This window comes from Aspergillus pseudoviridinutans, assembly GCF_018340605.1.
Source record: "Aspergillus pseudoviridinutans IFM 55266 DNA, scaffold_6, whole genome shotgun sequence".
NCBI classification, from domain to species: domain Eukaryota; kingdom Fungi; phylum Ascomycota; class Eurotiomycetes; order Eurotiales; family Aspergillaceae; genus Aspergillus; species Aspergillus pseudoviridinutans.
The window spans coordinates 240,944-262,646 of NW_025091286.1; the positions used below are offsets into that span (position 1 = coordinate 240,944).

Consider the following 21,703-nt stretch of genomic DNA (forward strand, 5'->3'; position numbering starts at 1 on the left):
GTCCTTAAAACCCGCCCGCGCATATTTACCTCCCTCCCCGCCTTGCCTTCTTCACCCCATTATACCCAAACTGCCAACATGTCCTACCAACAAGAGCGCTACATTGCCGAACTGGCTGTTCAGCGAGCAACACTTCTGACACAGAAAGTTTTCCACGAGAAGGCCAAGGGCACGGTTTCGAAAGACGACAAATCGCCCGTCACCATTGGCGACTTCGGCGCTCAAGCTCTAATCATCCAAGCCCTCCGCAAGAACTTCCCCAACGATGAGATCGTCGCCGAAGAGGAGGCTAGCTCCCTTCGGGAGGACAAGACTTTGAGCGCAGAGATCTGGAGACTGGTCAAGGATATCAGATTGGAAGACAACGAGAGCAATGAGCTCTTGGGTGGTCTCTTGCCAAGCGAAGATGCGATGCTGGACATCATCGACCAAGGCAAGAGCGCAGGAGGTCCCAAGGGTCGTATCTGGGCTCTGGACCCCATCGATGGCACAAAGGGATTTCTCCGGGGCGGCCAGTATGCTGTGTGTCTTGGTTTGATTGAGGACGGAGACGTGAAGGTCGGTGCTATTGGTTGCCCCAACTTGCCCGTGGACGATTCGGTTGCCATGACCGCCAGTATCGGCGCTGGCCAGACTGATGGCGCCGGCATGGGAGTACTTTTCTCGGCCATCAAGGGCGAGGGAGCTATTAGCCGACCCCTATCGAATGGTGCTTTAGCCGAGAGCAAGCCAATCTCGATGCGTCCCGTTCCCGATATCAAACAAGCCGTTTTCTGTGAAGGAGTGGAAGCTGCCCACTCCGCTCAAGGCGACAATGCTGCCGTCGCTCAGCTTCTTGGTATCACCTCCTCCAGCGTGCGACTTGACTCGCAGGCCAAGTACTGCTCAATTGCTAGAGGCGCAGGGGATATCTACCTACGGCTACCTGTCAGAAAGGACTACCAAGAGAAGATCTGGGATCATGCTGCTGGCGATCTCATTGTCCGCGAGGCTGGTGGGCAAGTGACCGACATCTATGGCCAGCGGTTGGATTTTAGCAAGGGCCGGACTTTGGCTGCCAACAAGGGAGTCGTCGCCGCTCCTAAGGCCATCCAGGACCAGGTCATTAGCGCTGTCAAGACGGTCCTGAAGCTATAAAAGTGGATGCGAACGCTAACAACAATTGAATCGAATCACTAAGCCCGTTCTAAATCTTTGTTAGACCCTGCACGCTCGATGCGCCTAAAAGTACATGGGATAGATAACAACTGGGAAAACAGGAGAGACTCTGCTTGAATATACATGTACAGAAACAGCCCAAACCCTGTTCCAAGAAAAGGCCAAAGTAAAATACCAACCACCCCAGTTCACCGAATCTTCTTGGCCTTCAGTCTGATTGTTTCTCCATTCACAAAAATACCCTTGCCCTTGTAAGGCTCTGGCTTGCGCCATTCTCTGATCTCCGCCGCGAATTGTGTCACAACGCTCTTGTCAGCGCCCTCGAGCAGAATACGAGTAGGCTGCGGTGTGCTGGCCTTGACCCCCTTCGGGACGCCAAGCTCAATAGGATGAGAATATCCAACCTTGAGAGAGACGAATTGTTGGCCTGGGTATTCAGGTTCCACTGTAGTCGCTGTGGACTCGATGCTCGCTCTGTAACCKACACCGACCAGACTCAAAATGCAAATATGTCCTTCTGATACTCCAAGTACGTAATTCTGCAGATGAGCCCGCATAGTTCCTATAAGCCGCAAAAGTTAGGCGTGGTCCGTCGTATGGGAATCTTAAGAGTCGTTTACATACCCCACATGGCACGTTGATGGGCAATCGAGGGGTCTTGAACAGTCAAACTGGCCTTCCGGAGTGCTTCATCGTGTGCGACCTCAACGAAGGGAGGGATGTTCAAGGTCAATTCACCTATGGGCAACCCGTATGTCAGATTCCGTTTCCGAGACACTCAAGGATGCACACCGTCGCTTACCCAGAGGACCCTTGACCTCAATTGCAGTCTTAGGAATCTCCTTTGACCGGCCTCGCACCTGAGTCTGAGGCAGGTCGACAAACTTTAAAGAAACCTCTGGTGGTATCGAGATCGGAGCGCCGCCTACTCGCGAGTGTGTCGGGGAAGTGGTTGAAAAGCATTGTGTCCGCAGCGGGTGGGAGTATGCAGGTGCCAGGAAGATAGGTAGAGTGGTCTGCCGGAGGGGATTTCGTGTGAGCTGCCTCAAGCAGCTCTGGGGTAGAAGATTCGACATGGCGACGATAATTGTGTTTCGACTGTTCGAGATAGCGGTTGAAACTCCGGATCTCAACTGATTTTGTCCGAAAGGCATATTCTCCAAATTCGGTTAGTGTCTCCTCACGTGACTCTATCAACATCCTATAGATCGAGATCAAACCATCCCAAGCACTCTGTATGTTGTTTATAATTGACTTTCTGCATATTGCCGAGCTCGCTGGCGACGTGCTTGGCCGATTTATGTAACGTATCTTTGTGTTTGCGCTTGATAGTGTAATGTCTGTCTCTTTCACTTTGCTTCTTGCGCTGTTGTTTCGTTCAGCTTCATCTCAGACTACTTCATCCCAGCTTCAGTCTTATGAGAGACTTAACCTGTTCCTCTTTGCATTCTGCTGTCTGCTCTTGACTATTAATTACAACATTCTCCATTGCTCGCATCTTTCTAGGGTCTAGTCTTAGTACCATTGCCACCGAGGGTCTCCATAGATTCTCCTCTACTCTCGGCTTTGTCCTGCATAAGACTCTATTCTCGAGCCAGATGCCAAGGACTCATTTGCCTACGTTCTTGCTTGCCAGCATGTTGCTCTTTTTCCTGCTGATATCAAGTCCTGTCCTCGCTGGGAAGCTGACGACCGGTATGTTCTCGGACAAGGAATTATCAATGCATCATTAACAAGTCAGGGATGTCAGTACCTGCTCATAACGCATCTGCAGAGATTGATCTGGTATCCTTTCTACAGTCAAAATCGCAGCAGCATGATGCTATCTTTAACGAAGCGGTGCAACTACTTGAATCTATGAAGTCGTCACCTTCTTGCAACCGGATTGCGGCTTCAAGGCTCGTCGCATCTTGTCAATCGATAGGGGGAACGACGGATCATACAGAACCAAGTACATATTTAGCATTGGAGCATGTTCGCTCCCTGTACGCGGCGCGACTTGCAGTATGTGAACTCGACGGAGCAGGAGCATCAATCCCTCCTCCATGCCTTCCAGTTACTCTTGAAACCCCGCGGAAGAAAGGATTCTTTGGTTTTTCCTCCAATCATAAATCCACGACCACCACTGCCGACTCTATGCCAACTGAGATTCTAGAATCATGCTTACGGTCACTGGAGTCTCGACCACAGTGGTGGACATCGTATAGTAATAGTAGACAGAATGCCGTGGTAATATGTCAAGCAACGCGGCTTGAGACCGAGAAGGAGGAGCTTCTTGAGCTTCATCGCTCAATAGTCGAAAGCTCCATAAAGCTTAGCCACGGGCTCAAGGAGGCGCTTCAGATGGCGTCTGCAGAAACTTCCCAGCGTCAAGCCTTCATGGACGCGACAGCAGCTTTGCAGGCGAAGCTGACACAAGACCTAGAAGCAACTGAGACTGGCTTTAGAACTCTGCTGGGCAACTTAATGGAAGGTATCGAGTCTGCCGTCAACTCGGTAGTTACGACTGCAACCTCAGCCCTTGCAAGGGTACATGAAGATGCAGCAAGCCTCGAGAAGGTAAGCATCTAGCGATCTTATACCAATACGACTGACATTTGTGCAGGACATTCGAAATGCTACCAATGAAGTCAACTACCTGCGACAGATGCTGCAAGCTGTTTATGATGAAGCTGTAACCAGAGAAGCGCAAACTGTGCATGCTCATGAGCAGAATGTCCAGAAACAGAATGAACTTGCGCTCTCACTTCAGTCCAGGCTCGAGTCCCTTGTGCAGGGTGATGTGGCCCGGCTCTTTCAGGATGTCGAGACTTTTGACGCGTCGCTAGTAAGTGAGCCTTTGCCGAAAGTGACGAACTGACAAGGCTTACAACACCAGTCATGGCTCTCAGAGAGGCTAGGACTCATTCTACAACAAGAGCTGAGCTTGTCCGAGGTTTGTGGTTTGCCCTTCAGATGGTTTCTTGACTGGGCTAATCCCTGAAGCGACTGCGAAACTTCGAGACATCTCTTGAAAACTCTCAATTGAAAGCTGAAGCTTTACATACAGCTCAGCTGCAACAGTTCGATGCGCTTGAAGCGCAATATAGATTACAGCAACATATGGAAACCAACTTTCAAATTTCACAGGCTCTCCTTGACAAGGCGACAGCGACTGCTGCGAACTTACAAGCGATGATTGACGAGACGACGACCAGATATCGAGATTCCCCAATCTTAGGGAATGTTATTGGACCATACTCTGCATGGACAGTGTGTGGTCTTCTTCTCAGTTTTATAGGCGCGCACAATCCAAGATTAGCTCTGGCAGCTCTTTTGATCGGTGCCGGTGAGTAGACCCCCATAGGCTTGCGTCTGATCGCTTTGAATGACACATCTTCAGTTCACCTTACGATGACGAGATTCTACCACGGCGTTCTGTTTTAGCTTCATTCTCTACAAACTTCACGTATCCTTCGCTACTTGCATTATTTAGTCCATATACCTATGTCGTGATTTCGATTTTTTACTGGACAGGCTTGAGCATATGAAATGGGGAGTTCCATGGGTTTATTATTTCCGTCATTATACCAAATTACCCTGAGGCTGGAGGGAATGGGCGCTGATAGTTAAGTGATAATTAGGTCAACCAATGATGAAGAGTTGACGAGATTCCAGTAGAAGCCACATTGATTCCCCGAGTATCACCAATGCTGGACATACTGTGCTATCCTGATTTTCCCAAATTTGTAAACTTCGTCCGCTCAGAGCAAGTCAAATCACTCGAGGATCTTATCATTAAATACTAGCCATAGATCATATGTGTAACAGGTTTGCCCTTTCGGAGTCCAGACACCGAGGACTCAGAAGAGTTAACGCTCCAGTTCCTCTTTCGAGGTCGAAGAATATGTACCGCGGCAATTTGGACCTGTAACCTAGCCTGGTAACGATCATAAATAGCGCGTATCTGTGCTGTATTTCCGCAACCCGCGACATTGAGGACACTTAAAATTTCTCGACAACTTACACTGAACAACAATTTCATAAAATGCCTAAGGATGACTTCCAGTGCGATGGCCATCAGCTTTTAAGGACGCGGGTGTTAACCGAAGATTCGGACTTCCCATGACTGCTCTCGACAGCCCCAACCTGGACGTCTAGCAAGTTCACGCATCTACAATCAGTACCAAGCTTCGAATCCCTGTCTTGAACTGTAATTATCGGCATCGGCATCGGCACTTGCCGGGCAACTTTGACCTTCGGCGTCTCTCCGCATGTATGGGGAAGAAGATTTGGAGATCCCCAGACTTGGCGCATGAGGAAGATACCTGGAGATCCACAGCTAGTCGAAGACATGACTCGACGGACTGGATTTCCCGTCTTCACGTGGAAAGTCCCACTCGCTGCTGGACCGCCGCATAATACAACGTGCCAGAATTTGGTTGATCTTCCTGCATGCTTTGGAACGGCATTGATTATCGGGAAATACTCGTTGTCTAGTCCTTCTTTCATTGGCACAGCCTTGGGAGTTGTGCAAGGGTTGGCCCTGCAACTTGATGAAGATGCTCTTTTCAATGAACTACCCCACGGAGTTATTATTATGATGAGGGTAGATACCTGGGGAAGTGTAATACAAAAGGGGCTGGTCTCCAGCGAACTAAAAGCACCCCGGGACTTTCTGCTGAGAGCAATTCCATAGCGCCAGAACCCTCGTGAGCTGGCTCAGTCAACATGACCAAGCTCTCTCTACTGCCTCTTCTCACATTGGCCTCTGCAGTTCTGGCAGAACAGGATGCTTTTCAGGCCAAATGTGCTAGTTTTGGACACAGTATCAAGCTCCCTAATGTTCACGTGAACTTCGTTGAATATGTCCCTGGAGGGACCAACCTCACCCTGCCCGACAACCCTGTCAGCTGCGGTGCACCCTCTCAGACTGTGTCAGCGGATATGTGCCGGGTTGCTATGGCCGTTGATACATCGAACAGCAGCCAGATCACCTTGGAAGCATGGTTTCCGCGGGATTACACTGGCCGCTTTCTAAGCACTGGCAATGGAGGTCTTTCTGGCTGTATGGCTTCTTCTAATTCTCTTTTGGAGATAGAGCGCCGTTGTGGCTGATATTCTTATAGGCATCCAATACTATGATCTTGCCTATACTGCCGGCTTAGGCTTTGCAACAGTCGGCGCCAACAACGGCCACAACGGAACATCTGGCAAGCCATTCTACCAGCATCCTGAAGTCATCGAAGACTTCGCATACCGCTCAATTCACACCGGTGTCGTAGTTGGTAAACAGCTCACCAAGATGTTTTATAACGAAGGCTTTGACAAGTCCTACTACCTGGGATGCTCCACCGGTGGTAGACAAGGCTTCAAGTCGATCCAGAAGTACCCCAATGACTTCGACGGTGTTGTGGCTGGTGCTCCAGCCTTCAATTTCGTCAACCTGATCTCGTGGAGTATCCACTTCTACTCGATCACCGGATCAAACACATCGGATACATACCTCTCGCCGGCTTCGTGGAAGGTCGTTCATGATGAGATCGTACGACAGTGCGACGGAATCGACGGGGCAAAGGACGGCATCATCGAGGATACAGATCTCTGCCACCCTATTCTCGAAACAATCATCTGCAAGCCAGGTGCCTCTAGCACGACCAGTTGTATCACCGGTGCCCAGGCGAAGACTGTTCGCAATGTTCTCTCCCCATTTTATGGTGTGAACGGAACTCTGCTGTATCCTCGCATGCAACCCGGCTCCGAAGTGTTCGCTTCGCCGATCATGTACAACGGTCAGCCCTTCAGCTACAGCACCGACTGGTACCGCTATGTCGTCTACAACAACCCCAGTTGGGACGCCACCAAGTGGACGGTGCAGGATGCCGCGGTTGCTCTGGCACAGAACCCCTACAACATCCAGACCTGGGACGCGGATATCTCTTCCTTCCAGAAGGCGGGTGGAAAGGTCCTGACATACCACGGTATGCAGGACCAGCTGATCAGTTCGGATAACTCGAAGCTGTACTATGCGCGCGTCGCAGAGACAATGGGCCTTGCCCCTGAAGAACTGGATGACTTCTACCGCTTCTTCCCCGTTAGCGGAATGGCGCACTGCAGAGGAGGAGACGGCGCCTATGGCATTGGCAACGGGCTGGCGACATACAACGGTGCTGAACCAGAGAACAACGTCCTTATGGCAATGGTTCAGTGGGTCGAGAAGGGGACTGCTCCGGAGTTCATCCGTGGTGCCAAGTTCTCGAACGGGGTCGGTTCGTCTGTCGAATATACCCGCAAGCACTGCAGATACCCACGCAGAAATGTGTACAAGGGACCAGGGCATTATTCCGACGAGAACGCATGGGAATGTGTTTAGTTGACGGTGTCTGGTATTGTACGAGACTTGGACTTTTACATCCTGCTTGATAGAATGCAAATAAGTCCAACAATTGAGTACAGGTGCTTCTAGTGTCCAATACGCTATTCGGCTGGCTAGCTAATTGGCTGCCATAGGGTGTTAAGCCACCAGAAAATTGGAGTATCATTTCCGCCTTGCCAGCCAAGGCAGCGTCCTTGCCATAACTTCTTTCGCAGGGAATCGTGCTGATGGCCTTCTTGCTTGTGAATGTGAGATACTTGTTAAGCGTAGATGATTAAGGCCCACAGCAGAGCGTAGCATAAGACCGTACACCACGATAGAAGTCTTAGACCAAACGAGTTCTTTTTATCATAATCAAATTCATTGCAATGTAGATTGTCTCGGAGCTAGGGGCACAGTCCCTAAATATAATGCCATTGAAGCGGCAGAAGGTGGCGGTACTGAGGGGCAGAAATATATATATACATCTTAGGACTCGATTGACAAATGGAGCAATGCTTCMAGCACTTCCATACTCCGTCCTGCACTCTGCGATATTTTGTGCATCTGACCAAAATTAGGTGTACGCATACAAACTAGGAATTAGTAAGTGATACGCTTTCTTCTGAACATGCGAACTACGCGATTGGAAATATCTCCCTTGATCTCCGCAAAGACTGGACAACTCCACATATAGACCGCCTTGGCAACTTATCCCTGCTTGAGGTAGTCGCAGTGAGAATTAATTACAGAAGGCACTCGATGATGAAGTACTTTCGGGCGTGGAACTACCTTTGTCGCATAAATGCCTCTTGCTGACTGACAGACTTTCTAGCAACCACAGTTCCCGACGCTTCGCAAAGTGGTCCTAAGCTTACATTCCGCTAGCTAGGGCTGATCCTTGATTTGCAAAGCTCCTTCAACCCCGCAATTGCTCAAGTGTCCTAATCGAATTGATCCATCGCGAAGGAGCGTGTGATCGCGCAAGCTTTACGTCAAGAACCCTCAAAACACGAACGTTCTACAAGCGAATTTCAGAAAAATGGCCGATCCTATCGCCGATGCGCCTGTCATAGACGAGTTCGCGCAAACTCGTGGCGGGGATGATCTGTTCGATGACGAAATCATCCCAGTCTCCGCGGACGAACAAGTACAAGCTGAGGTCCAGACGCCGGAGGAGAACGTTGCAGACACCGAGAGCCAGGAGCCACCACGGATAGATACCCCGCCGCGCTCACGGGGAGTGGATAGACGAGGAGGTCGAGGGAGAGGAAGAGGGCGGGGAGGACGCGGGTCACACCATTCAGGTCGCGGACGCGCAGAAGGAGGATCCAGGGGCAGGTCAACTGACAATACTGCCGAACGAGAGGACAACAAAGTGGAGGATGCAGCCCGCGATACGCCGGCAGAAGGATCAGAGCAATCCACAAAGGAGGATGAAACTAAGTCGGATGCTAAGGCCGCCGGTACGGCGAATGGAACCGAAGCTCAACGAGTTCCAGCTGTCCGTGGTGATAGGAGCGCAACGGGTGGAGTGAAGAAGGTACGGCACGAGCCTGTGTAGCATTCCAAGAGACACGTACTAATTGTCGCAACAGCCCAAGCTCACGGAGGAAGAGCTTACCCGACGCATCGCTGCCGCCAAGGAGAACGCCGCTAAAAAAGCTGCTGCATATGCCCGCGCTGAGGCCGATCAGGCGTCATTTCTCGAACGCGAGAAGGTTGCAGAAGAGAAGCGCCGCCAGGAACGCCAGAATCGGCGCGCGATGGATACCGAACGCGAGCGCAATCGCTTGAGAAAACTCGAAGCTTTGGGTGGAAGGGAATGGGATGCTACCAAGCGCGAAGAAGACTACAATCCCCGTGGTGGTAGAGGCCAATTCCGGCGAGGCATGCACGGAGGGGTCTCTGGTTACGTTCGAAGAGATTTCGATGACGCCCGCACGGAAGAGGAGAACCTAGAGGGACGCCATCACCACAACCACCGCGGTCGAGGACGTGGTGGAAGAGGTGGGCGCGGACGAGGAGCTTCTCGCGTTGCGCCTTTTGATGAAGCGTCAGATGGAGCTGCTCCAGCAGCCTCTCCAGCCGCTCCGGTCCTGAACAATGAACAAGAGTTTCCAGCCCTTCCTGGAGGTGATAAACCAACGGACAAGACGGTCTCCGATCTTGCAGACAAGCTGGAGACCTCACTGTCTCCAGTGTCTGGTGCCACGTGGGCAGACCAAGTCGAGGCGCAGCGGGATTAACCTACTCTACTAATGCCTCCTATGAACTTCCGTTCACGCATGTACGCTTCCCTAACTGTTTCTCATGTCTCTATGATGGATAGACCTCCGGAGAGGTTTTCTGATGTTTTCTTCTCTATTGACTCGAGTAATGATTGTCCTATACCACTGAATCGGAATGAAACTTGTATGTACATAACGCACTAGATGTTACAAAACCGGCAGTCCATGGTGCCCATGCACATTGTCTGACACGTACTCTCACTATCTACCTCCTGGCTCTTCCAAGCCAATGTACTGGTTAGTCGTATTGAGAATGTGATGATTCAGCGAAGGTGGCGTGAACCAGCCAATGACCAAGGCGGGGTGCGCTCACTATGAAATCATAGTTACTATGCTACTAGAACAGGACCCGTTCGACAGCCAGATGGTCGATGAGGTATACAGGTTGACTTCTTATATAAAGACGTTGTAGTCAAGATATTATTTCCAATATTCAACGTTGTTGAAGCATTCGGAATTCCAGATACGTTCGCCATATACTATATAACGGACCATCAAAACAATATATATCATTCCACACATTGTATCAGCAATACACCATACTGACTCCAGCAAAAGACACACACAAGTAAATCAAAACCACAATAACCATCACAATGGCAAGCTCCTCCACCGACAGAACAACCGATAACGCCGTCAACCACGAAAGAACCTCTACCCAGGGTGGTGCCAGCGCCAAACCCACACCCGCCAACAACGCAGGCGGTGGTTCCGGATGGGGCGACAAGGGGTTCTTCAAGGGGGGCACAGGTACAGAGGGTCCAGGACATGCCGACGTAAGTTGTTTCGATGTGTACTCCCGAGCGCGGAGCATTGAACTGATGATTTACGGTGTAGGCTCCGAACCCCAAGTCATCAATGGGCAAGTTCCTAGGTCTGAGTTCGCAGAAGGGTGCAGCGAGCTCGAACTTTGAGCAGCGAGCTCAGGGGGCGTCCGAAATGACTGCTAAAGGCACATCGTGCGATACCGAGGATCATAGTTTCATGGAGCACCGGCCGGGATGTCCTGAGACGCTGCCTGGGTGGTCGAAGACGAAGGGGGTAATGGATATGTGAGTCTTACCAGGAGTTCATCAGAGTTTTTTGTGAAGGAAGATGTGGGTACTGACGTTTGAGCTTTTAGGTTGCATGGCCAAGGTAGATAGTATGCTGGATTCAAGTTGGGAGTTGAAGGAGTTCTGCGCATGTATTATGTGCTTCTTTTCGTCATGAATAAACATTATTTGCATGAATTGGAAAGGATCAATGAGGGTACTAAAATCTAAGCATGCTATATTGTACACTATTCTACCTTCGACCTCTTTCCGCCGATACGATCGCGTAGAGCTACAATCTTCCCTAGCAGCCTGCCTTTCAAGGTTTGCGAGGTAAGCGCCGCAGCCTGATCAGCTGCGACAAAACGGCGGACCAGGAGATTGAATATGCTTCCGAACGCGAGTGCAATCACGGTACTGGTCAAGATGATCACGTTGTACGGCATGCTGAAGTCGGGAGTCGGTAGCGGGAGGAGAAGGCTGGTTGTGCGCATGTAGACGGGACTATCGTGAGCAATGATGTTGCCGTTCGCGCTAGATAGTTTGATCACCGCAGGAGCGACGTTGAAGCCACGGTTGGCGTCCGGCGGATACTCAGTGTAGCGCAAGATTGCCTTCTCAAAGTCATAGGTGAGAGTGACGATGGAAGCAGCAGGCACAGAGAGTGCAAGTTCCAACTGTGTGCCTCTTTCTCTATCGATGGCCGGTCTGTAAAATGTCTCTTTCACAATGTGCGAGACTGGAACCGACCTAGAGGTTCCGTCGCGCCCTGTGATCGTCGCGCGTAAAGTGTGGACATAGGGCCGCAAGAACCAGGGAAGAGTCTCGAAGTAAATGAAGTCGACCGGATTTGTATCCGATGGGTTGTCAAAAATGATGCGCATGCCGCCTCGTTCTTGGCCATGGCCAACAATCGTGCGTTCCGCACTCAAAACCGGCTCATCCAGAGGAGCCAAGCTTGTGTGAGACTGCTCGGGAATCACCAAGTCAAATGTGCCGGATGGTTGCAAGGTGAAACAACGGGTGTATCCGTCAGGCCTTTTCGCCTCTTCCACTCCAGTTGTGGTATATACCCCTTGCTCATGCGGCACCCGCAAACAGATTGCTTCTTCACCCGGACGTTGACCTTCGTCAAGAGAACAGACGCCATTTAAAGTACGACCAAAGATCTCGTTCAAGCTCCAGCCTTTGCCCGAGCCTCTTTCCAGAGGATAACATGTATCTTCTGAGTGGTAAGGCTTTGAATTGTCACAGTTCAGCTGATCATTAGGAACAGGACGTGGAATTGGGCTGTCTAGGAGGGTCATAAGCTACTGTACGTCAAAGAGAGAAAAGTAGTTTGACAACTCACCTCGAGGCCGTTTCGAGCGCTCAATGTCTAACACAATGTCTACTGTTTGCTCGATTTGCATGAGACACTTCCCGCCTTGAGGGCAAAGAGGACGCACGTCAACAGACATGCTCTGCCAGGACGCATCAAATAACTTGTGGCCATCCAGAAGACTAGAAACGCCAGCCTTTCCCTTGCAGGGAAGTAATTTCAGAAAAGGTGTCAGGTTCTCCGTGCAGACAACTTCTCCAGGAAGCGTTCCATGCAGCAGATGCAGGCCACTAGAGGCGGGATGATCACCGATAGGCTCAAATGATACAACTGGCCGAGTCGTTCGAGTGGAGTCAATAAAATTCAGCGACGCGCAGAACAGACCAGACAGTGACTGGGTCAAGGATATCCATCGTGCAAATGCGCTGGACGAAAGTCAGCTCCGTATACATCTCGAGGAATTGCGTTCGGTTTCCAGGTCTAGACCCACCTTTCGCTGTCCGGTGCATCAATCCATGCCCATAGCTCTACACCAGTATTGCCCTCCTTCGTCCCGTTCCAGGGACGTGTACCCCAGCTTTCAGCATCCCATCTCCCTGTTGTGAATCGAATATGTAGCTCCTTGGTGTGGGTGTGTTGTAGGATTTGGCCTAGAGCACGGGGGAAGTAGCGAAAGTGCCGTTGATCAAAGACCTCTTGCGAAGTGTTGCCTCTGAAGTTGAACGACGCTAGCAGGGAGGATTGAGGAAGCGGCTGGAGGACGAGAGCTTCATGGTAGTCCGATGCGGCGGAGGTGAAGGTCGCCAACGCGATCAGGAGGGACAGTAGGGGAAGAAAGGAGCGGACAACCATCACGTCATTCTTGCCGTCTGATAGTCTCGAGATACTATTGCGGTATGATCTTGACCTTTCCTAACTTCTCAGGGGTATCATCGAGTGGGGTTGTGGTGCATCGAAGATGTTCCTGATGTCCGTGAGAGCTGGCCATTTGAACCGATTGAGTTTAGTCTCTGGATCTATATGACAAGGTGAGCACAAACTACACATGGTCAAGATGTGTCGCATCTTATTATTTTCTGGGAGTAATTATATAAATAATAGTACGAACATTAGATAAATAGCTTTTCAATAATTAGGCCCTTTTATCAATTAATTTTTTTTCATCTAGAAATCCTTCTATTCTGTTCCTACGGAAGATGTACCTGAAGCTCACATAAGCGCAGCCGCGCTTTTAGCGCCACCGCCTTAGATAATCCTGGATCTTCAGCGTCACAATCGAGACCATCGCCAGTCAAGCAGAAATTCCTCTTTCGCGCTCAATCTCAATAAGCTGTCGCAAGCTTTCTATCATCATGGCAGCCGAACAAAGAAAGCTGCTCGAGCAGCTCATGGGAGGTAAATAATTGGACAATCTACGAATTTCAAATTATCTCTGAATCAAGCTGACGGAAATCTTCTCACAGCGGACCAGCTCATAGGTACAGGCGGCGGCTCTCGCAATGCGCAGCTTCAGATTACGGACCCTAAGGTCTGTCGCTCGTACCTGGTCGGAACTTGCCCGCATGATCTCTTCACCAACACCAAGCAAGACTTGGGCCCTTGTCCCAAGGTACACAGTGAAGGATTGAAGACGGAGTACGAGACCGCCTCAGCGGCCGAGAAGGCGAAATGGGGCTTTGAGTTCGATTACATGCGCGACATGCAGAAATATATCGACGATTGTGATCGCAGGATTGACTCCGCCCAGCGACGGTTAGAGAAGACTCCCGATGAGATCAGACAGACAAACAACTTGGTAAGGGCGAAACAATTACACTGAGCCACTAGAGGATATTCACTGACTCTCGACAGCTGAAACAAATCTCCGACCTCACAAAGACCATCAATACCGGTCTCCTTGAAGTTTCCGTTCTCGGTGAGACTGGTGCTGTGGCCCAGGCGCTCAACGAACTACACAAGATTCGCACCGCCAAACACCAAAAGGAGACCTGCGAGCGCGAACTCAAGAATCTTCAAGATACCTCGGGGCCGTCCGGTCACCAGAAACTGCAAGTCTGCGACGTCTGCGGTGCTTATCTGAGTCGTCTTGATAACGATCGCCGGTTGGCCGACCACTTCTTCGGCAAAATGCACATGGGTTATTCAGACATGCGCAAGACGTACAAAAAGCTCAGCGAAGAGCTCAAGGGGCGCCCACCTCCTGTCCGTCACCATGATGATGACGAAGGCGGTTGGGGTGGCCGCTCAGGTGGTGGACGAGGCCCACGTTATGGTGGTGGCGGATACAGGAAACGAGGCGGACGGTGGTGATTGAGATTGAGATGCCTACTGATCGTGGTTTCTTTCCAGGTATTTAGACCGGAATTTGCATAGCGCGGGCGTTGATTCTCTTTTCTTCATACCTAGGATTTGATGAATTGCAATATGTGGACGTGATGGGCTTGTTTATGTCAATAAATAATGAACGCAGCATAGCATAGCCATCATTATATCTTTATCTTAATCTGGCCCGCCTAGCAGGGGTATGATTTGCGAACAAATTAAATGTCAGGGTGAATGTAGTCACTGGTTTATATTGACATAAATACTACATGAACTCTACCTCAGGTCTTTATCAACGGCGTCCCGATGATCCCAAGTCCCAAGACTAGGTCTGGAAGAAAATTGGAATTGATAACACCGAAAGAAGATTAATGATTGTTTGAGACTTGAGCTGAAACACAGAACTGCAATAAACTCCATGTAAAACAAAAGAGATCCGAGGATATCAAATTGCATAATCCATCCACAAGAGAGAAAAAAAAAAAGCAAACCCGAATGCAACCTTTGGATATTCTTTACCATCCAGTGACTTTTACCTCAACCCGCCAAAAAGAGGAGCATATTCACACAAAGACATTAAAAAATGAAAGACCAAAATCTGGTATATAATGGCCTGAATCTAGCTGGCGTTTTGCTGTGGACCATGTCCATTCGTGGTAGCTTGATATAGCGCCTGCATTAACATCTCGTAATTTGAAGCCGCCTCTGGCTGTCGTAAGATAATGTCATGGACAACACCCAGTTGGGAAACATCAGCATTCGGAGCCTGCTGGAGGAGTTGCTGAATTGCAGGAGCATTTGCCTGGGCACCAAGCACCTGCACTGCGGCTGCCATACCGGTGACAGGCATCTGACTATGTGGCTCTGGAGGTTGATACCCCTGGGACTGAGAAGACGATTGAGTTGGCTCCAGCTGTGACTGCGGCTGCAGCGATTGCAGCGATTGCAGAGGCTGGGAAGCATAGGAATTGTGGGCTGGAATTGTGCCTGAGATAGCGGATGGCGGAGTGGGAGACATTTGCGACGTCTGCCTCGGTCCAGGTGTCAGAAACTGGGGTTGCTGGGGTGTCGCTGCGACGGTGACTGGACTTGCAAAAGACGCAGGCTCCTGACTTGGATGGTGTGATGATGGCTGTACTGAAGGAGGATTCGATTCGCCTGTTTTGACTGCGAAGACCACTAATAGTACTCGCTCCGGAGTAGGGTCTTCAAGTGTATTATTTTCCAAAAGCTCGATAAATTCGGGCTTCTTGGTCGATCCAGCTTCAATGGGAATTACGTAGGTATCTTTGACGGCTGGCAACGGATGTTTTCCGACAACCCCATATCGCTTCCGGTCTTGGAAATAGTTGAAGAGCTTGTCGAACCCTTTTTGATCTTTGGGGGATTCTGGGCGACTGATGGAGATGACTGAAACGTCCGTGGAGGAACTGAAACGCAAACCACAAAGATAATTGCTCGCCAGCTGAACGTCGATTCGCCCATCAACCACTAAGGTCGACGGTGCGAGCTGACTCCACGGTATCCTGTCACTTAGTTCGGCTCCTCCAACATGCTTCGCTGAAGATGAGAAATCAGCCAACGGGTTCATGACAACCTTCCCTCGCCAGATAATTCCCTCCTCATTAAAATCTTTCGGGGAATAGGGAGGCGATTCCGGTTCGACGTCTTTCAACAACTTGTCAATCTCTGCATCAGCCTGGGCCTTGCCAGTCGGCAACATTTCACGTATGTGAGTTGAGACCTCGGGAAAGACTTGGTCATGATCAGCGGCACCAGGAGAATGCACTGTAGGCCCATCTCGGGCCTTGGTGTCCGTCACTTTGGTGTCGATAGGTAGGGGTTTGGCAGCCCTTGGCGCACTGTCATCCGGCTGCTGATGAGCCTTGGGACTGGCTGGACTTCGGTCTGAAGGGCTTGCGTCAACTTCAGCCACGCTTCGGCGAGTCGGCGCAACCGAAAACACTGGCTCGCTGGCGACGGTTTGATTCTCATCTTCAATGAACTCTTCGCCTTTATGAGTTCGCCTTATTCGTGGACCTTGCTCCTCCACGATGATGTGCTGCCTCTCGGCCTCGCGCTTGATTTCGGCATCCTTCTGCTGAAGCTCCTCGCTTGCCATATCCTGACTGCTCATCTTAGAGAGCGCATCTGGAAGCAAACTACCTACGAGCAGGCGATCCCGTAGAGAAGGATTCTTCTTTACGTTGAACAAGATCGTCCGCAGTTGTAATTTATATGGTTCAGTGGGTTCTCCAGATCCTCCGCAAATATTCTGATACATAGCCTTCTCGATTGAAAAACCGAGCTGCTGCGCTATTTCTTTCGCCGATCTTCCCTCAGGCAATTTGAAAGACCCTTGCTTCTGTGCATCAGAAATTTGATCTACAAATAACTTCACTAGAGCACTCGCAGCACTTCTTCTTGCTGGGTTTGAGATCTCGTCTAAAGTCCCCGATTCCTGCGTCGCAGTTTTTTCAGAAACGGAGCTTTGGCGCGACGGAGGAGCATTCGAATCTTCCTTCAACGGAGCAGGCTTGTCGTTGAGAGGCGTCACTGAATCAGCTGGCGAAGTCATCTTTATTTGCTTGGGTTTCGGTCCCTGCTGGTAGACATTAGCAACCGTCACTATTCTCGGTAGGAAAAGCAGTAATAGTCAAATCTTACCGTCTCGGCCGCAGCCTCTTGATGTACCTCAAATTTCCTCTTCTGGGTGCTCGCTGGGCGGGCATCTGGAATGTCACCGTTCTTCTCGGGGACCGGGGTCACAACGGGTGGAGGGGCCAGTGGAACAGGAGTTGCAGCAGGCGTGGCAGAAGCCGCTTTATTGCGGGCTGGGGTGCCTGTATCCGGTTTGGGCTCGCTTGGCCTGCCCTTTCTACCACCTTTCCGGCCTTTTCTGCGACGTGCGGCCTTCTTTTCTTCTGCCTGCTGGCGCCTCTTCTCGGCTGCTTCCTCCCAAGGCTTCTCACCACGCGCGATCTTGTCCAAGAGAACTTTATGATTCTCAGGTCGGCAAAGTTCACAGAAGTATTCGTCGGGCTCCTCGCCTTTCGCAAATGTGAGGCCCATGCAGTCATTGTGTTGCCAGGCGGAGCACTGGTCACAGCAGATCATATCTCGTTCAATGTCTTCCTCTTCTTCATATTCTCCGCATATACACCGAATGATTTCTTCTTCTTCGCTGACGGCAGGCGTCGGCTCGGCGGAGGGTTTCGCGGGCTTCTCAAGTTTATCCTTCGATTGAGCTTTCGCTTTCGATTTCTTCGCAGGTGTCTCGGTTACCATATCCAGGCTTTTGTGTTGGCCTTTCGTAGAGCGTCCAGAGCGTCGCGGTTCTTCTGATTTCAGCAGTTAGCGAGCTATTCAGTCACTGTTCGGGGGTCGCATCCAGTCGCCACAACTTCAGTTGAGGTGACGCCGCGCTCACAAAAGATGTACTATAGGCTTACCAGTCATGATGGGCATGCGATATGGCAAAGGATCTCTGAATATCTACAGCACGTGGTAGGGTAGGTGTTATTCCAAAGACAAGTTGTGCAGGCCACCCAACAGCTGGCTTTCTACGGCATCCGAGGGGCTAAAGTAATACGCAGGGGAAAAGACTGGACAGTGGCACTGTTGCCTGGCCCACACAGGTATTACTTGATCCTCCAAAGACTGTCTCTGCTTTATTTACCGAACAACGCGTGCGAACCCAGTGTACCAGCAAGCTGGATGTGGGCCTTTGGAGGCTTTTGTCGCGCCGAGTTCTAGCGTGAGGAGTCGCGTGAGTATCGTCCTGTACGGGGGTTCCCCTTGAAAACAGTAGATCTGATGATGGCAATCAAAAATATTCGTGGTCGCGACAGTAGTTCGTATAAAATTCGGCGTTGAGTAAACGGCAAAGGATGAAAATGCGATGAGGGAGTGGGTTGAGGGAAGGAATGAAGGAGGAGATGTCGTGCTACTTGTAGTGAGTAATCAGGCACGTGACTGAGGCTCGGTGGGGGAGGTCTTGGCAGACGCCAGTCGCCTTCCGTCGCGTAAAGTAGTTTCGATGTCGTGAAAGCTTCTCCAGATCCCCACATCTTGACAACCACACGCCCTTGCCCAAAATCTTTGTTGATCCTACTGAAAAACACCCAGGAAATTTATTGTACTCACTTTTCACCTGTTAGTCCATCTACTGGGATGGCAGATGTTCGCTCGTTACTTCGAAGTGAGCTTGCTGCTCGCAAGGGCGCACCGCAAGCAGGAAGTACCAGTAATCGAGTTACCAAGAAGCGGAAGGTCGATATCACGGATGACCTGACGCGAAAGAAGATGAGGCCTGGTGAAAAAAGTGCAGACTCCCAATCGCCGACAGTACATACTTTGCAACCACCAAGCGCCCAGGCAATCGATGAAGTGGAGGATGTGGAACAACTAGATGAAGAAACTGCTAGCCTAGAACTTCCGCCGAACTCGAAAGCCTCTCAAGACCAGACCCAGGCACAGTCTAAGCCGTTGCTCGAATCGAATACACCCCCAGCTATCGATGAGGACGAATGGGCAGCATTTGAGCGTGATGTGGTGGCGCCAACTCGTGTGCCCCAGGCACCTGCTGCAGTTGCTGCAGCAGCGACGATATCGGCCGCACCAATCTCGGCCAAGCAACTGGCTGCCCAGCAAGAGGCAGAAAAGGGAACGTCAATACAAGCACGTGAAGCTGAGATCGAAGGGGAACGAGAAGACGCGGCTCGGTTCTTGGAGGATGAATTTGATGAGATGGAGCAGCTTGAAGAACGGATCAGGCGATTGAAGCATAAGAGGGAAGAACTGAGACAGAAACGAGCTAAGGAAGCTTCAGAGATGCCTCAGACAGAAGGATCCTCGTCCGGGAAACCGCCAGGGGAACAGCGGATTGATGTGACTAAACAAAGTGACGAAGAAGAAAACGATGACGATGACGACGATGATGATGTGGATGACGATGACTGGGACAACTGGAGATTTAGGTAATGGAAAATTGAGATGAGCAGTGGTTTTGGGAACGGCGCCATTTCATAAAGGGAGGTCTGAACTCTTCACATTTACATTGATACCCCATACATCGAGTCATGAGCTATATGGATAGTCTATAATGCCTTATGATCCTTTCCTCTGTGCCATCTCTGTCGATTGGTGGCTCTAAAAATGTTGTTTTTACTGGCTCTACAAGGTAATAATGCAGGCAACTCAGACGGGAGATATTCCTGTCACTTGTTGAGCCGAGGCTTCAGCCACGTCTTCCACGGCTGTCTTAAGAATGAAGAAATGGGCCGGATTGGGAACTAGTATCTATCTGCCTTGTGTCTTCATGGACAATTGAAATTGATTATATTTATACACCAAGTAGATCATCTCCTTCTCACTTCTCACTTCTCACTTCTCATGTCAAGAACCTTCCGGGCTTTTCTCCTGCGGTACTTTTTCTGAGTCTTGGCTTTCAGCTTCCAGGTAGCTCCTAATGCCTTCCTTGCTGACTCTCATAGCTTCCTCGATCTCCGCCTCACCTTCTCTAAGGAGGTGCCTCCCGCGGACAAGGTCGCTCCGTTGCTTTCTTTTCTCCTCCTGGACTTGTTTTTCGCGTTCTGCTAGAGCCCTTTCGCGCCTCTCGCGCTCCAGTCTACTCTTGTTTAGTGCCTCAAGCTGATCTGCAGTCATGTCTTGCTCTGGTGGCGGTGGCAAAGTAGAGATATAGGCCTCAAGTAATGGGTCGCGCACTTTAGGCGGCAATGAGATATATCTCAGGTCGGTGATAATCGATGAAGGAAGAGCTTCTCGATTCGATGATCGGTTGAGCTCTTGTAATGGTACTGATTTCAGCAAGGCCGAGAACTCAGATTTTCGGGTGCTTTCAGGTAGCTTCAATCGCGATATCAAATCTCGATAGAGTTTCTCACGGTCTTTGTCCGATAGCTGCGAGTCCTTCATCTCGGGCTCTTTCCTGTACTTGCGTTTGAATTCAGGCCAATAGAGCTTGGGAGTAGCATGCTCCTGGAGAAAGGCGAGATACCGGATCCTCGGATCCTTCTTTTCCTGCTTCTCTTTCTGTTCTTTCAGCTGCTGTATACGATCACGACTCCAACTCGACCAGGCCTCTCGGCGTGCCTTCATGTTTGGCAAAACAGTATAGCGACTGTCCTCTATTATGCGGCCTTCTTCGATGATCTTCTCCCACGTAGAATAGGGATTTATGTGATAGTCATCGAGAAGGTCACGGAAAAGCGCAGCAGCATCTTCCTCAGTAAGTGGCAACCCTTCTGCACCCTCCTCCCAGCCTTCCTGACCAGGTTCGCCGTATTCTCCCGGATCCAGGCCGTATTCTTCCCCCATTGCTGCGAGTTGATACTCGATATCTTCTTCAGTGAATTCTAAAGGTTGCTGTTGGTCGTTGGTATCTTCGGTCTTCGGCCGTTTAGAGGGTTGATCATCCTCGTCCTCGCTATCAGTCACTTCAACTTCTTCGTACTCATCGCTGTCTTCCATCGCACGTGCGGTTGTACCGGGATCCCCTATGCTACCAGGTTCCTCGGAAGGGCGAGCTTCGTCCAATATCTCCTTCCCCTTTTCTCCGGGTTCCTCAGCTTCTTCGGAACGAGCCTTCCGTTCCCTCGTCTCTCTTTCCAAACGATCATACTCCACCACTCCTTTCATTACTGCGGGAGGAATTTTCCAGAAACTTTCGTTCGTTTCAGGGTTGTGAACAAATCTTCTCCCCAGTCTCGTCTTCACCAGCACCCACGGCTCGCACCCGGGTATGGCGTGTTTCGATTTCGGCCTATCCTCGGGCCCTCGATTGTTGCGGTCGCGGAACCCTTTCCCACCTCGAAATCCACCCCTAGAATGACCATGGTGAGGAAACCCACGGGCCTTGTCGCCCAAGCCATATCCTTCGGGCGCATATGGTGTGGAAGAGAAAGGAGGGAGAGTGTCTGGGGTAACAAAAGGAACTTGGGCTGGTGGGGCGGGTTGCGATTGAACAGGAAGCGGCTGCGGTCTTGTGTATGTAGATTGCTTCGTCGCCGCGTTGTAGTAATAAAGATGTCCTATCTTGTAGTCAGTGGCTTGAGCTCGAAAGAATGCAATAAAGAAACCCACCCGAAGGAGCTCTATGTTCTGTCCAACCTGGCGGTAATGGAGGAGGGGGAGTGTAGGTAGATTTGAGCATTCTGACCGCTACTGTCTGTGTCACGATAGAACTATGTAGGAGATCGTCAATTGCTGGTATCAGAAAGAC

At 50.5% G+C, this 21,703-nt stretch overlaps 11 protein-coding genes across 11 annotated transcripts; 7 read left to right on the plus strand and 4 right to left on the minus strand.

The window, feature by feature from the left end:
- Nucleotides 1–78: 78 nt before the first annotated feature.
- Asppvi_008535 (3'(2'),5'-bisphosphate nucleotidase) lies at nt 79–1,137 on the plus strand (the record flags this gene model as incomplete). Its single annotated transcript, XM_043304401.1, has 1 exon — nt 79–1,137. One exon carries the CDS (start codon nt 79–81, stop codon nt 1,135–1,137), a length of 1,059 nt encoding a protein of 352 aa, XP_043160336.1.
- Nucleotides 1,138–1,346: 209 nt separating this feature from the next.
- Asppvi_008536 (mitochondrial 54S ribosomal protein uL6m) lies at nt 1,347–2,234 on the minus strand (the record flags this gene model as incomplete). Its single annotated transcript, XM_043304402.1, has 3 exons — nt 1,347–1,720; nt 1,783–1,896; nt 1,961–2,234. 3 exons carry the CDS (start codon nt 2,232–2,234, stop codon nt 1,347–1,349), a joined length of 762 nt encoding a protein of 253 aa, XP_043160337.1.
- Nucleotides 2,235–3,294: 1,060 nt separating this feature from the next.
- On the plus strand, nt 3,295–4,584 carry Asppvi_008537 (putative nuclear membrane fusion protein Kar5; the record flags this gene model as incomplete). Its single annotated transcript, XM_043304403.1, has 5 exons — nt 3,295–3,717; nt 3,764–3,985; nt 4,037–4,093; nt 4,144–4,486; nt 4,541–4,584. 5 exons carry the CDS (start codon nt 3,295–3,297, stop codon nt 4,582–4,584), a joined length of 1,089 nt encoding a protein of 362 aa, XP_043160338.1.
- Nucleotides 4,585–5,868: 1,284 nt separating this feature from the next.
- On the plus strand, nt 5,869–7,510 carry faeB-2 (putative feruloyl esterase; the record flags this gene model as incomplete). The annotated part of the gene is made up of 2 exons (XM_043304404.1): nt 5,869–6,205; nt 6,267–7,510. The coding sequence occupies 2 exons, from the start codon at nt 5,869–5,871 to the stop codon at nt 7,508–7,510; spliced, it is 1,581 nt and encodes a 526-aa protein (XP_043160339.1).
- Nucleotides 7,511–8,534: 1,024 nt separating this feature from the next.
- On the plus strand, nt 8,535–9,741 carry Asppvi_008539 (uncharacterized protein; the record flags this gene model as incomplete). The annotated part of the gene is made up of 2 exons (XM_043304405.1): nt 8,535–9,035; nt 9,091–9,741. 2 exons carry the CDS (start codon nt 8,535–8,537, stop codon nt 9,739–9,741), a joined length of 1,152 nt encoding a protein of 383 aa, XP_043160340.1.
- Nucleotides 9,742–10,379: 638 nt separating this feature from the next.
- Asppvi_008540 (uncharacterized protein) lies at nt 10,380–10,839 on the plus strand (the record flags this gene model as incomplete). The annotated part of the gene is made up of 2 exons (XM_043304406.1): nt 10,380–10,559; nt 10,621–10,839. 2 exons carry the CDS (start codon nt 10,380–10,382, stop codon nt 10,837–10,839), a joined length of 399 nt encoding a protein of 132 aa, XP_043160341.1.
- Nucleotides 10,840–11,065: 226 nt separating this feature from the next.
- Nucleotides 11,066–12,990, minus strand: gpi16 (GPI-anchor transamidase subunit GPI16; the record flags this gene model as incomplete). Its single annotated transcript, XM_043304407.1, has 3 exons — nt 11,066–12,111; nt 12,169–12,563; nt 12,629–12,990. The coding sequence occupies 3 exons, from the start codon at nt 12,988–12,990 to the stop codon at nt 11,066–11,068; spliced, it is 1,803 nt and encodes a 600-aa protein (XP_043160342.1).
- Nucleotides 12,991–13,490: 500 nt separating this feature from the next.
- On the plus strand, nt 13,491–14,448 carry Asppvi_008542 (LUC7 domain-containing protein; the record flags this gene model as incomplete). The annotated part of the gene is made up of 3 exons (XM_043304408.1): nt 13,491–13,533; nt 13,602–13,933; nt 13,990–14,448. 3 exons carry the CDS (start codon nt 13,491–13,493, stop codon nt 14,446–14,448), a joined length of 834 nt encoding a protein of 277 aa, XP_043160343.1.
- Nucleotides 14,449–15,079: 631 nt separating this feature from the next.
- Nucleotides 15,080–17,919, minus strand: Asppvi_008543 (putative PHD finger domain protein; the record flags this gene model as incomplete). The annotated part of the gene is made up of 3 exons (XM_043304409.1): nt 15,080–17,065; nt 17,128–17,801; nt 17,913–17,919. 3 exons carry the CDS (start codon nt 17,917–17,919, stop codon nt 15,080–15,082), a joined length of 2,667 nt encoding a protein of 888 aa, XP_043160344.1.
- A 714-nt stretch (nt 17,920–18,633) lies between these two features.
- Asppvi_008544 (uncharacterized protein) lies at nt 18,634–19,443 on the plus strand (the record flags this gene model as incomplete). The annotated part of the gene is made up of 1 exon (XM_043304410.1): nt 18,634–19,443. The coding sequence occupies one exon, from the start codon at nt 18,634–18,636 to the stop codon at nt 19,441–19,443; it is 810 nt and encodes a 269-aa protein (XP_043160345.1).
- A 414-nt stretch (nt 19,444–19,857) lies between these two features.
- Asppvi_008545 (FF domain protein) lies at nt 19,858–21,634 on the minus strand (the record flags this gene model as incomplete). The annotated part of the gene is made up of 2 exons (XM_043304411.1): nt 19,858–21,512; nt 21,565–21,634. 2 exons carry the CDS (start codon nt 21,632–21,634, stop codon nt 19,858–19,860), a joined length of 1,725 nt encoding a protein of 574 aa, XP_043160346.1.
- Nucleotides 21,635–21,703: the final 69 nt, after the last annotated feature.